At 32.7% G+C, this 14,128-nt stretch overlaps 2 protein-coding genes across 2 annotated transcripts in view; both read left to right on the top strand.

Annotated features, from left to right (window-relative positions):
• LOC132169794 (uncharacterized) overlaps nucleotides 1–4,182 on the top strand; it is a 6,492-nt gene extending 2,310 nt beyond the window's left edge. Inside the window, exon 3 of the mRNA XM_059580760.1 lies at nucleotides 3,535–4,182. Coding sequence (XP_059436743.1) covers nucleotides 3,535–3,952 — 418 coding nt within the window. The 3' untranslated portion in view covers nucleotides 3,953–4,182. The remainder of the gene's footprint in view (nucleotides 1–3,534) is intronic.
• Nucleotides 4,183–12,424: 8,242 nt separating this feature from the next.
• LOC132171694 (trans-resveratrol di-O-methyltransferase-like) lies at nucleotides 12,425–13,890 on the top strand. Its single transcript, XM_059583076.1, has 2 exons — nucleotides 12,425–13,256; nucleotides 13,412–13,890. The coding sequence occupies exons 1-2, from the start codon at nucleotides 12,441–12,443 to the stop codon at nucleotides 13,712–13,714; spliced, it is 1,119 nt and encodes a 372-aa protein (XP_059439059.1). The 5' UTR covers nucleotides 12,425–12,440; the 3' UTR covers nucleotides 13,715–13,890.
• Nucleotides 13,891–14,128: the final 238 nt, after the last annotated feature.

Raw genomic sequence — 14,128 nt, forward strand, 5'->3', positions numbered from 1 at the left:
TTATATAATAATAAATAATACATATATAATATGACATAACTTATAAGTCATAAGTCTACAAGTTAATCATATGATTCATGTACAATGATAATCACAATTGATTCAATTGAATTAAACAATATGTTACTTATAACTACAAGTTTACAATTTAATTAAAGCATTATTAGATACTTTAGGAATTTAGGATTTAGGAGTTTGAACATTACCATTTACCATTAGATATTAAGTTCAATTCAAAGAAAAAATATTATAAGTAAATATGATAAGAATTTAAATAATTAATCATATGATATAATTTAATGAGACTATATGATTATATAATATCAAATTAAGTAATTGACATTAGATTCAACAATGTGTTACTTATAATCACAATTGAAGTATTAATGTATTTTTTGAACATTTTTTAGAAAAAGAAATTTAACCATTTTTTGAAAGAAAAAAAAAAAAGAAAATTAACAATTTTGAACAATTTTGAATTTTATATATATATATATATATATATATTATATGGATATTGAATAATATAAATGTATAAGATAAATACTTAACTATATGATCCAATTACAATTCCAATACTTAATCAATTATTCATGTACAATGACAATGACAATGACAATATGATTCATATAATATCAAATTAAGTAATTGACATTGGATTAAACAATGTGTTACTTATAACTACAATTGAAGTATTTTTGTTTGTTTGTAAGTTTATAAGATCAACACTTAATCATATGATCCAATGACAATTCAAATATTTAATCATAATATTTATATACAATGACAATGTGATTCATAAAATGTCAAATTAAGCAATTAGCATTAGATTCAACAATTACTTATAACAACAATTTAAGTATTAATATATTTTTCATTTTTTTGAACACTATTTTGACAATTTTTAAACCATTTTATGAAAAAAGAAATTGAACCATTTTTTGAACAAATTTTTTTAACAATTTTTTGAACCATTTGTTGAACAATTTTTTAAAATTGAACAAGCCAAAACTACGTCGTTTTAATACCCATATATATTCATCTCTTCCTAACCTTAAACTAAACCTAATCAATCTCATTCTTAGAGGTTTGTTAGTAACGAAGATTATTATTTTTTGAATTGTCATAGTATTTTAATTACAATACAATTATATTAAGCACTTTTTGATATGTGTACATGCTTGTGCCTTAATATTATTATGTTTAATATTATAACTTTTCTTCTTTTGATGTCCACAGGATTTGCTAGAGGACCAAATGAGAAGATTGATGAAGTTTTAATGTTTTATTTGACTATTTGTATCATTTAATGTTTTATTTGAACTTATTTTATATGCTTTGTGTTGAACTTTTTTTATATTTGTTTTTTTATATGTTGTGAATCTTGTGATAGTTATCTGAATTCTGAACTTTTTTTTGTATGTTGTGTTGAATTTTTTTTTTTTCCTAAAAAAAAAAAGTTAACGAGGTATTATTTAATATTTAAGGAAATTTTTTTTTAAGTACAAGTAAATGTAAATTTTGGGTCAAATATTTTTGATGTTTCAATATGGGCTCTTTTTATAGCAATTGGGCCCAAGAAGATATTAAAAATACAAGAAAAAAAATGAGGGTAAAAAAAAGCCCAAAAAGCCCAAAAAAAAGCCCAATTTTAAAAAAGCGGTTAGCGGGCGGTTATCTATTTCACTAACCGCTAACCGGCCACTAACCGCTAGGCGGTTAGCGGTTGCGGTTAGTGAAATTTACTAACCGCCTTTGCACCCCTACAAAATATCCCGACTACAAATCTTGCTCGACATCTTCTTATAGTATTGTCTTCCTTCTTATGTTGGCCTGCGAGGCTCCGACTCAAGAACACACAAGGCTTAGAGACCCACCGGGCTACTTTGACAGTTAGTCCAATATTTTAGGGAGACTAAGAGAGAGTGACCTTTTAAAGAGATAGTATTTTCATTAAAGTTGTGTGCCTATTATATCGTGTTGGCCCTTCTTGGGGTCTAGACTCTTGTGGGTCTAGCTTGGGTCCCGTAAACGTGGGCCCTAAGATGGGCTCGAACGAGTTGACCCAACAACAAGACACACCTAAAAATATAAAAATAGTTTTCATTCGCATGACGCATAAAATACCTTTCCAAACAAAAAAATAATAAAATATCTTCAAATCACGTTAACAAATATACCCCAATCTTCATGGTAGCAACTCTAAGATAACCAGATCATTACTACCAGTAGAATTATACAATACTATAATTCTCTCAATCATAATCACTCATTTTTAATGGAAGCTTGAGGAATGAGTGATTATGATAGATATCTAGGTCAATGTTTGATTTTTTTTTTTTTTTAATTTTTTAAAAAAGACCGTAATGGCTTAGAATCAATAATTCATTATCTAATGAATTTTTCTATTTTAATACTCAATTAGAGAATTATCAATATTTATCAAATATGGCTTGGGGCAGCGACTTGGGTGTATTTTTAAGCAATGAGATCTCACGCTCAACCCCACCAGAATAATGAGTTGACGATGAAGAGGAAGAGGCTTTTATTATAGGGTTAATTGCCTTTTTAGTACATAGATTTATATATATATATATTAAACATGAGTTTTATTGTTTCAAAGGAAAATACTAGGTGTTCTTGTAGTGTTTTCCTGATGTCTTTTTAACTGTGATGTGATTTTTAAAATTATCGTTGAATTTGAGGTTATTATTATTAACTTTCAATTTATTGGTAATTTTAAAAGCTACATCACAGTAGGAGAATGCCAGAAGAACACTAAAGAACATCTAGCGTTTCCCAGTTTCAAATCTTATCAAAAATGGTACATGACTTACAGAAAAAGACTAACTTAATACTTCTATCACAAATATTGTCACGTACAAATGCTACATGTCCTTAAAAAAGAAATTACAAAAAATTAAAAAACAAAACCCTAAAAAATTAAAATGAAAAATTTGGAGTGAAATTTCTATCTTCGTATTAATGTTGCATAGCCTTCTAGACTTTATAACTTTATAATTAGCATTTGAGAAAGATAATGTTCAACACAGGAAATTGAACGAAAACAATTGTAGCAGCATGAAGACCGGCGCCAGGTCACGGATCCGTGTGCTTTTCTCCAACTCAACTGAAGCCGTCGATAGCACAAAATTCAATGGCCACCATCACTCCACATGTTTCAAAACCCCGCCCAGTAAAGTCCTCTACACATCTAACTAAACTGCCAGGTCATCGATCCACAATTTCTCGTTCAGCCCACCCAATCAAAGTACAACCGTCGATAACAGTCTGAATCGACGGTTAAGCTCGATAGAACAGCCTGTCACAAAGAACAACCCAGCCACGTCATCGATCCGCATCCACAATCTACAACGACCGTCCATAACACCAAAATGAATCAACGGCCAAGATCTCCCTCTTCCCTCTACTCATTTTGAAACTTCTAGTCCATAAATTCCCTCCCTCCAAAGTTCCTTTCCATCACACAAACCAATCTCTGAAAACCTTCGTTTACCGTTTCTGAAACCCTAGCTCTCCAATGGCTCGTACCAAGCAGACTGCTCGCAAGTCCACCGGAGGCAAGGCTCCGAGGAAGCAACTGGCCACAAAGGCTGCTAGGAAGTCCGCTCCGGCCACCGGCGGAGTGAAGAAGCCCCACAGGTTCCGCCCCGGGACCGTGGCTCTCCGTGAGATCCGAAAGTACCAGAAGAGTACGGAGCTCCTGATCCGAAAACTCCCTTTCCAGCGCCTGGTCCGTGAGATCGCCCAAGACTTCAAGACCGACCTTCGGTTCCAGAGTTCGGCCGTGGCGGCGCTCCAAGAGGCGGCGGAGGCGTACTTGGTGGGACTCTTCGAGGACACCAACCTTTGCGCCATCCACGCCAAGCGGGTCACCATAATGCCAAAGGATATCCAGCTCGCTAGGAGAATCAGGGGTGAGCGTGCTTAAATTGAAAGGAATTTTGTATAGATACGAACAGAGGGATGTGCAAGTGTTTGGGAAGGGCACCCAGTGAAAATCAAGCCTTTGGGAAAGGATATCCAGCTCCGCATGTGTTTGATTTTAGGGCCTATGTTAGATTATGTTGCCTTCTTTGCTCACTGCCAAGATTGTAGTTCAAGCTTGGATGTATTGTATTGACTTGCCCAATGGAAATTTAAGGGTTGCTTCCTTTTGTTTTAAATGTTTTGAATTTTACTTTTGTCGTTCCTGTTGAAGAATCTGTTAATAGGCATGGAAGCTTATTTAGAATCCCAAGTAGCAACTGGGTTGGAGCACATTCTTATTCAGTTATTTGTGCGTTTCAGAATTTTGATTAATCTCCTTACTCTGCTTTTTGATGTTCTTAGATTGGATGGGCAATTCGTTAGATTTGGGCAAATCTAATATGCCTTCTTTTATCTGCTTGTATCACAGCAATTGCATTAAATGTATACTTGTAATGCCGGCAGGTAGGTAGTTCACAGTCATCTTATTAGCTCTTCATTTGTATTATTTATATCTTGTTGAAGCGTTGATGCTCTTATATTTGATGACGAGCTAAATAATTTTTTTTTTTGGGTTGGTCAATGATCCATCTCTAGCATCAGTGTCTTCTGTTTTCTGTGTTCGTCCTGTAATGAAGTTGCAGCATCTATGCAAATGGAAATTGCTGGACTAGGTTTTTTCTTAGTGAAGAAGACTGTTGTGTTGACAGTACGTGGAATCAGTATGAATTAGTGGAGGTGTTTTCAATGCAGAATGGTTTGTTTATGAGAAAACAAGGAATGCATAATTGGAAATAAAATTAGAGTAATACTAGGTACCATTTTTTTATCCTCTTAAAGCTGATATAGTTTTTAAAATTATCATTGGATTAAAATTTAAGTATTATTCATCTGAAATTTAATGATGATTATATATATATATATATATATATGGCAGTGGATTTTGCATGATTTGAGCGATGAGGAGTGAGTGAACATTCTGAAGAGATGCAAAGAGGCGATTACAAGCAAAGGTAAGGGAGGAAAGGTAATAATCATCGACGTGGTGATAAATGAGGAGATGGATGAAGATGATATTACTAAAACGAAGCCCTTCTTTGACACGCTCATGATGGTTCTGCTCACTGGAAAAGAGAGGGACAAGAAAGAATGGGAGAAGCTCTTCTTCAAGGTTGGCTTCACCCACTACAATATAGTTGCCTCCTATGGGATGAAATCCGTTATTGAGCTTTGTCCTTAAGATTAAAATAATTAACCAATATATATATATATATATATATATATGTGTGTGTGTGTGTGTGTGTGTGTGTGTGTGAATTTTAAGATTAATGTGTCTGAGGCCTGATGCCTTATAGAATAATGCTTCCAAGCGAACATAGGAAACTTAATGGATCGTGCTTCTTAAAAGTTGTTTTCTTAAGGTTGTTTCAGTGTATTTATATGCATAGCAGCATAGGTGGCTGAAAGTTGAGTTTAAGGTGATATAATATATTGATATGATATATAAAATTTTCAGTGTTAAATTTCTCGAAAGTGGTATCCAAACCTATGATTCAACGTGGGAAATTGGGCAACTCAATGGTAAAAAATATCCCTTACCTAACCTTAATATTATATGATAATATTATAAATTAATGAAAGATAACCTTTTGGAAGTTGTATGTTAAATATTAATTAAATTTTCTATCATCTTAATTTTTTGGGGGTGATTAGTGATTCAACCTTATATTAAAATGCCTCACTTTTTTTTTTTTGGAAAAAGAGTGAAACTTTTATTAATCAATTAAAGACAGAGTAATTTCTCTATCAAAATAACATCACAAATATATTCAGGAGTTTTCTTCAGCCAAATCTTATCTATAACTTGCTGCTTTGCAAGCAAAGCAAGTGAATGAGCAGCCATAGTACAATTTCTACTAATAGAAACACACTTACATCTTTTGAAATTTTTGTAATCTTTTATAAATGAATCATTGACAGAGCAATTGCTCTGCCAAAACAATATCACTAATACATGATTGACATTCCTCATTGATACAAGCTGCCCTATTCGCCTCACGAATATGGCATTATTTATACGTGGGCTGCCCTATTGCTAGAATTATTTTATTGCATTATAATCAACTCAAATTTCATGTATCTAAGGAGGCCTTGCTATATTGTTATTGTAGGCATATCATTTGAGTGTAGCAGTTTATTTTAGGGTGGGGAATGGGGATGGGTTAGGGTTATCTAAGAAGGTATCACTAGGTAGCACTTAAAATGCATTTATTTCGAAGTAAAATGTTTTATGAGGGAAAATATTTTCGGTCAAAAATATTTTTAGGGAAAATCACTAATTTTCTATTGTTTGTTTGAGACCTTTGAAATTGTATTGAAAATGTTTTTCATTGCTTGGTTGATACAAAATTTTTTTTTCCCAATGATCGGAAACTGATGCATCGTATTCCACCCCTCAAGACTTGGGCTAGTTGGCCCATTGGCTCTATTTGCCAATGGTTTGGAAAAAGAAAGTGGCCTGAAATTGTAGCAAAATTTGATTGATATATGAAAAAAATAAGAATGTTTGATATAGAAAAGTAAAAATTTTTGTTTTATAGTGATATGAGATCTTTCTAAAACGGTGATATCTTTTTTTTTTTTTTTTTGTTAGAAACTTCACTTACCCCCTATACTTTCGCGGTTTTTGCAGACACTCCCCCATTATTCAAAAACTCTTATTTCGATGTATCCAACTTTCGTTTCCTCTCACTTTGCTCCTTTCGTTAGGATTTTGTAGTTAAATCAAACGGTCAAATGAGTAAAAGTCCTTTATACCCCTAATTTTTTTTAGAATTCCAAATTTACCCCTATTTATAAATAAAAAATTATGATTATAATTATTATATTAATTTTTTTTTTTTTTTTTAAAAAAAAGATAAAGAAAATGAGACCCACTGGTGGGTCACGGGGCTCACACACCATCGGTTTTTTTTTTTTTTTTTTAATATATAATAATAATAATTTGACCCGTGGGTCAGAATACGAGTGGGTTAGATCCACCGGTAAACCCACGGGTCAAGATTTTTTAAAAAACATATATTTTTTAATAAAAAATAAGGGCAAGATTGTAATTTTACACCCCTCAGTTAGGATTTAACAAAAAATCCTAACGGAATGGGCAAAGTGGAATGAAACAAAAGTTGAATACATCAAAGTGAGAGTTTTTGAACAATAGGGAGTGTCTGCAAAAACCGCAAAAGTATAGGGGGTAAGTGAAGTTTTCCCATTTTATAGTGGTGTCAACCCAGTCCGGTTTCCCGGTTTTTGGCCAAAACCGGAACCGGAACTGGGACCCTGGTTAACCGGGGTCCTGGTTCTCAGCCGGTTCCGGTTTTACCCGGTCCGGTAACCGATTTTTGAAAAAAATTAGTGTTTGGGGCTTATTTTAGGTATTGGGCCTAAAATAAGCCCATTATTTTTTTCATAAGTTAGCTCATTTTAAAAAAAAGTTATTAATCTTTTTGTCTAAATTAAAGAGGCTTTATTGTGATTGTTCCAAATAATTAAAAAATAAACCTAAAAAAGCCTAAAATCCTAAAAAATCAATGTTTTTGCCTATATGAGCCTTAGAAATAAAAAATCAAATTTTTTAAAATACCCTAAAAATCATTTTAAATTAGATACATAAAGAAAACATTAAAACAATAAAAAGTAAAAACAAGTATGTAAACAAACCAACATGCACAAGAAATAAATACCCCTTACTACAACAATTCAAAACCCAAAAAAATAAAAAATAAAACAAGTATTTAAATAATCTACCAATCAAAAGAAATACACTCACAATAAAAATAGTTCACAAACATATTACAAAGAGTATATATATATAGTTTAATAAAATAAGACCCGGTTCCGGTTTTTCCCGGGTGCCAAAAATCGGGACCGGAACCGGGGTCCCGGTTTTTTTTTTTTTTTGGCAACCGGAACCAGAACTGGTCCCCGGTTTCCGGTTTTCCGGTCCCGGTTTTGGTTTCCCGGTTATTTTTGACACCCCTACCATTTTATTTTCTAAGCAACACTATTCAAACGTTACTACTTTATGAATACTAAAACGCAGCATTTTAGTAACGTTTTTCAAAACGTCACTAACCCAAACATCACTAATTAAGCTTTTTTGTAGTAAAAAATGGATAAAATTTTGCTACAAACTGATTTTTAAATAATATTTTCAAACTCATTTAATAAATTGAATGTCACTTTATTCAATTAGTATATATAAATTTGCGACATATCAATTTGTAGCAAAATTTTGTCCAGAAATAAGAAAGAGGACAACAAACAAGAGACTCGAAATGCATTATTGTATTTCTGGACTGTTTAATTGCATTATTAAATACAATAATGCATTTCTGAGTGTATGGTCCTACAAACGAAAATTTTACGATAAGGAGCACATGGGATGCCCTTTTCTACTTTTCTCCATCTAGTCAAGAAACACGATTTTTACTATAGCAAAATCAAATGATATATATTTTTTTATTAAAATGATATTGACGGATCCAAACTTTTGAGCTTAAGGTGATGTTTCATGCCTCATGGGTTACGTAACATAGAAGGATTTTTTTGGGGAACATTAATAAAAATATATAATAATAAAAAAAAAAAACTCTAATTCTTTTTGTTTTTTCCAAAATTTTGGTCCCCCCCATGTCCCAAGATTCGCTCCTAGATGCATTTGATTGAGAAATTTCGGTTTGTTTTTATTCCCCGCCCTCCCAAATTTAGAAAAAAAAAAGTTTAGGTCAATTTTAGTTTTTAAGTCTTCGGCCCCAACCCAAACTATAAAAAAGAAAAATTGGCCCCTACCCACAATTTTTTTGTCCCACCTATAAATGTTATGGACCTTACTCAATAAAATTTTTGGCTCCACCCACTAAATTTTTTGGCCTACTGCTCATACCCAAAAAAATATTTTGAGCCATACCCATTAAAACCTAAAAGCTGATTACTCATTCTCAAATCTTTTTGCTCTTACCCATTAAAAATTGTAATAACCTTGTTTTTGACCTTAACCCATTAAGCTAGTTATCCATTTGAGATTTGGCCCTACCCACTAAATTTTATATTTCTTGAGCATTTTGTTGTACATCTTGTTACCATCCTAACCCTAAACAAGCACAAGTCCACAATCAAGAACCTTAAAATTTGAAATTTAGAGTTTACTTTCCTATATTGATTTAATTTTTCAAACGAAAAATAAATGAAAAAACGTAATTTGCAACATAGAAGTAGTGCAAAGTAATTTGTTTTTATCTTAAACGCAGCTTAAACTTAATATGTTCTCGTCTCGTGGTTGTTGCTTCTTCTTCGTGTAATTTTCAATTTGGGTCTTTAATTTTTTTTCTTTCTTTCTTTCCTCTAGTTTATACCCTAGTGTGTACTTAATCACTTTGGTGATTTCCTTGGACTATTGAACCACCAGTACTTTAGATGATAAAAATAAATAAATTTATGCCTTGGCCTTTTTTTTTTTTCTCCTAAGCTTATGCCTTTGCCCCTACCCATAATATTTTCTGGCTACGTCCCTAAATTTGTGAGATAGTTGTAAGATAAAAATGTAGTTTCAGCCAACCCTTAGATATATATATAAAACAATGACTAATTTAATAGTTGATTGGGACTGTTAAAGCAATGATTAAGTGTTAAATCACTATTTGTCCAAAAAGCTTAAGCTTTCGGGACAAGTGGTAATTTAACATGGTATCAGAGGCCAACGTCCTGAGTTCAAACCTTGACCCCGTCATTTACATCTCATTTCATTTACAACGTCCTGTGTGATAATTGTATGATAAAAATGTAATTTCTAGAATTACTTATTGAAAAATCTTCTTGAGATCTGTCTTATTCATTCATTCTTTGAAGAATTTGTTTGAGCAAGAGATTTTACTTGTCTTTTTTACATGGTCGATCGATGACAAGCACACTTTATCAACGACAGAGTTTCAGGTTCATTTTCCTAAATCCGCATGCATGCTTTGTAAGAATTTAATGTCCAACATGACATGACACATATGAGTATTTATTAGACTCCTTAAGTTATGAGAATATTTAATCCTAATCCTTAATTAATTAAGAGAATTAGTTTCTTATTTAATTAACTTTTACTTTGATGGGAAGTTGAGTTATAAAGAAATAAAGGAAATCGGTTCTCTCTCTATCCTATAAATGTACGCAATTTTCATCATCTTCGTGTACCTTAAGTGGGTCAACCAAGAGAAATCGATTTTTTGGTGTTTATGCTTTTAAAGAAGAATTAAAGAAGCAATGGACTCTGGTATATTTTCTTGGGTAAAGTCCACATACCCCCCTCAAACTACCACTCAATTGACAATGTCCCCCCTAAACTTTCAATTGTGACAATGTCCCCCCCAAAGTACCAAAACATTGTCAATGTCCCTCCCAAGACTAGCCATAGGACAAAAATGCCCCTATAGATTTCTCAATAAGACAAAAATACCCCTATAAAGTCAAAAAAAAAAATTGATTTTTTAAAAAACAAAAAATTTTAATTGAAAGATAATATTTAAAAAAAAAAACATTTTTTTTTTAACAAAATTTTTTATTTTATTTTTAAACGGAAATTTTTATTCTTAAAAAAAAAAAACTAATTTTTTTATTTAGTTTTAAAAAACAAAAAATTTCATTTTATTAAACGAAAATTTTATTTTTTTAAACGTAAATTTTTATTTAAATAAAATTATAAAACAAAAATTAAAAAAAAAAAAAAAAAAAAAACGAAAATTTTCAATTTTTATAAAAAAAAAAATCGAATTTTTTTTAATTTTTTTCTTATAAAATTGATTTTTTAAAAAAAAAAAAAAAAAAAAATTGGCCATCGTTTGGATTTTTTTTTCTTTTCTTTTTTGTTAGTTTTAGGTTTTTTCTAGAAGTTTTAGTTTTTTCTTTTCTTTTCTTTTTTTAATTTTACTAAGGGTAATTTTGTCATTGGGGGGAACATTGACAATTTTTGATAGTTTGGGGGGGACATTGTCACAATTGAAAGTTTGGGGGGGACATTGTCAATTGAGTGGTAGTTTGAGGGGGTTAAGTGGACTTTCCCCTATTTTCTTTTATCAATTTTATGTGAAATTCATGATAGTTAATATCTTGCAGTTATAGTATGTTAAGTTAATTTTATGTTTTACGGTTCATATTTTGATTTGCTGAATATATATATATAGAACAATCACGTTCGCACGAGCCACTATCACTTGAGAAACTATTGGACTAAGACCGATCGAGTAATAATTCTACTCCAATCTCGCTCAAGCGATTGTTAAGTTAGAGTCAAGCAAAGTTTATGTAACCTACGAAATCACAGGTCAGTCCTCCTTCACTCAATTAAACTCTCCAAGAAGCCATGTGCAAGTTGGTCGGAACCAAGGTACAAATATGTCTTAGTGAAGAAGCCATGTGCAAGTTGGTCGGAACCAAGGTACAAATATGTCTTAGTGAATTGATCAGAGGAATATATATATATATATATATATATGGGGGAGACTTCACTTAAGACCCTTAAACTACTACGCATTTTGAAAAGACCCCATAAATGTTAAAAACTCTCAATTTTACCTCCTAAACTTTCAAATTGATACAATGTATCACATCTGTCAAATTTAAAGCATTAAAAGTAATAAAATGACCTTTATACTCCTGATTTTTTTTTAATCATAAAATTTCAAATTTACCCTTAATTTTTAAATGAAAATCGAAGAGTAATTTGGTCTTTTTAGTAATTTTCATTAGGGTTTAACGGTTGAATTTGACGGAGGGCGATCAATTGAATCAAATTGAAAAAATTTAGGAAGCTAAATTGAGAATTTTTAAAATTTAGGAGATTTTTTCAAAACACCCTTAGCTTAAAGAATTGTGATTATTACAAAGTAAACAAGAAGTTTTGGGAGGTAATATGAAAATTTATTGAGGAAAATCTTGCACCCAAAAAAAAAAAAAAAAAAATAGCCCCACTCTACTCCGTACATAAGTCTTGTCGGTAAGGACACCGATTGAGTAGTTGCTAATTGGAGTAAGTCACACGTGGCCCCGGGTGAACTAAATTATTGGTAAAGGATGAACGTCAAAATTACTAGAATACCCTCCTATTTGTTAAAAAAAAAAAAAATACAAAGAGTTTGAAATATATATATCTATTACGCCTCCTCAATGTTTTTAATTTTTATTTGATAATAAAAAAATAAAAGTATTCTAAAACAAGATTTGATGAAAAAATTTAACAAAGAATGACATTATAAAAACTTAGAAGTTGGATAATTACAAAAATTAAGTGATGGAAGTGTCAGAAGTGTAGATTGAGAATGAAAACGCACCACGTCACCGCTACAACCATCTATATAAGAAGATGGTGGTGAAAGAGATCTGCATTCAACAAAGATATCATATTATCATCAATGGATATCGTTCATAGCCAGGGAGCGACTGAGCTGTTTGAAGTTCAGTCTCATTTGTACAAACACATATTCAGCTACATAGATTCCATGTCAGTTAACTGCGCCATTCAGCTAGCCATACCTGACATAATCCACACCCATGGCCGACCCATAACTCTTCCACAGTTGGCCTCCAAGCTTCACATTCACCCCAAAAAAACCAGCTGCCTCCACAGGCTCATGCGTTTGTTGGTGCACTCCGGCTTCTTCACTAAAACAAAACTTCGTCATCATCATCATCAAAATCAACCAGAAGATGATGAAGAAAAAGAAGAAGAAGAAGAAGGCTATGCTCTCACACCTTCCTCTAGGCTCGTCGTCAAAGATAATGTCACCAGCCTGTCACCATTTGTTAAAGCAATGCTGGATCCTGTCCTGGTGAGCCCCTGGCATGTCTTGGGAGATTGGCTTCGGGGGGGCAGTACTCAGGAGCTGACGCCCTTTGAGAAAACGCATGGGATGAGCATATCGAATTACTTAAACCAAAACACAGAGTACGGTTGCGTTTTCAATGAAGCCATGGCCAGTGATTCCCAGCTTATGAGCTTCCTCGTTGACGACTACAAGCCCATCTTTGAAGGCTTGGGCTCGTTGGTTGACGTTGGAGGGGGTACCGGGACAGTGGCGAGGATCATTTCTCAGGCGTTCCCTCACATCAAATGCACGGTGTTTGACCTTCCACACGTCGTTGCCAACCTGCCGGAGACTACCAACTTGAAATATGTTGGTGGTGATATGTTTCAGTCTATTCCTTCTGCAGATGCCCTTCTCTTTAAGGTTTGCAAATATATTTTCGTCTCTTGAAAAACTTCGCTTACCCTACTACTCTTTTTCATGTTTAAGCACTTTTACAATCATATCTTTAAAGTTTAAAAAGTTTTAGTACTGTCAGATACATTAATTAATTGTGATATATATGTAATATTTGGCAGTGGATTTTGCATGATTGGAGCGATGAGGAATGTATGAACATTCTGAAGAGATGCAAAGAGGCGATTACAAGCAAAGGTAAGGGAGGAAAGGTAATAATCATAGACGTGGTGATAAATGAGGAGAAGGATGAAGATGATATTACTAAAACGAAGCTCTTCTTTGACACACTCATGATGGTTGTCGCCACTGGAAAAGAGAGGGACAAGAATGAATGGGAGAAGCTCTTCTTCAATGCTGGCTTCACCCGCTACAATATAGTTGCCTCCTATGGGATGAAATCTGTTATTGAGCTTTATCCTTAAGATTAAGATAATTAACTAATATATTTTATATATATGAATTTTAAGATTAATTATAATTAAGCTTAATGTATCTTGCTTCTTAAAGTTGTTTTCTTAATTTTGTTTCAGTGTATTTATATGCACTGGTGGCTGAAAGTTGGCTGGGGTTCTCTTTGGAATATATATATTTTTCCTCCTACCTTGTCTCGAGTGTGCTACTGTGTAACCCTAATAATGAGACATAATTGGTAGTGCCACTGATAAAGACATGCATGCCCAAATATTTTGGTTTTTTTTTTTTTTGCGTTAGCTAAAATGACAATTGAGTAAAATTATTATTACAAATTTGACATGTTGCTCTTGTCGGCTCAAGCTGACCGACAAGAATCAGTAAAAGTAATTGTTAATAAACTCGGCTAGAATTACACATTAAAA

This window comes from Corylus avellana, chromosome ca2 (genome assembly GCF_901000735.1).
Source record: "Corylus avellana chromosome ca2, CavTom2PMs-1.0".
Lineage (NCBI taxonomy): Eukaryota > Viridiplantae > Streptophyta > Magnoliopsida > Fagales > Betulaceae > Corylus > Corylus avellana.

What these genes read in the sequence shown, in the direction of transcription:
- LOC132171694 (XM_059583076.1), top strand. Translation starts at nt 12,441, where the DNA reads ATGGATATCGTTCATAGCCAGGGAGCGACTGAGCTGTTTGAAGTTCAG. An exon ending in CAGATGCCCTTCTCTTTAAG is followed by an intron (nt 13,257 to 13,411) that starts GTTTGCAAATAT and finishes AATATTTGGCAG; the next exon opens with TGGATTTTGCATGATTGGAG.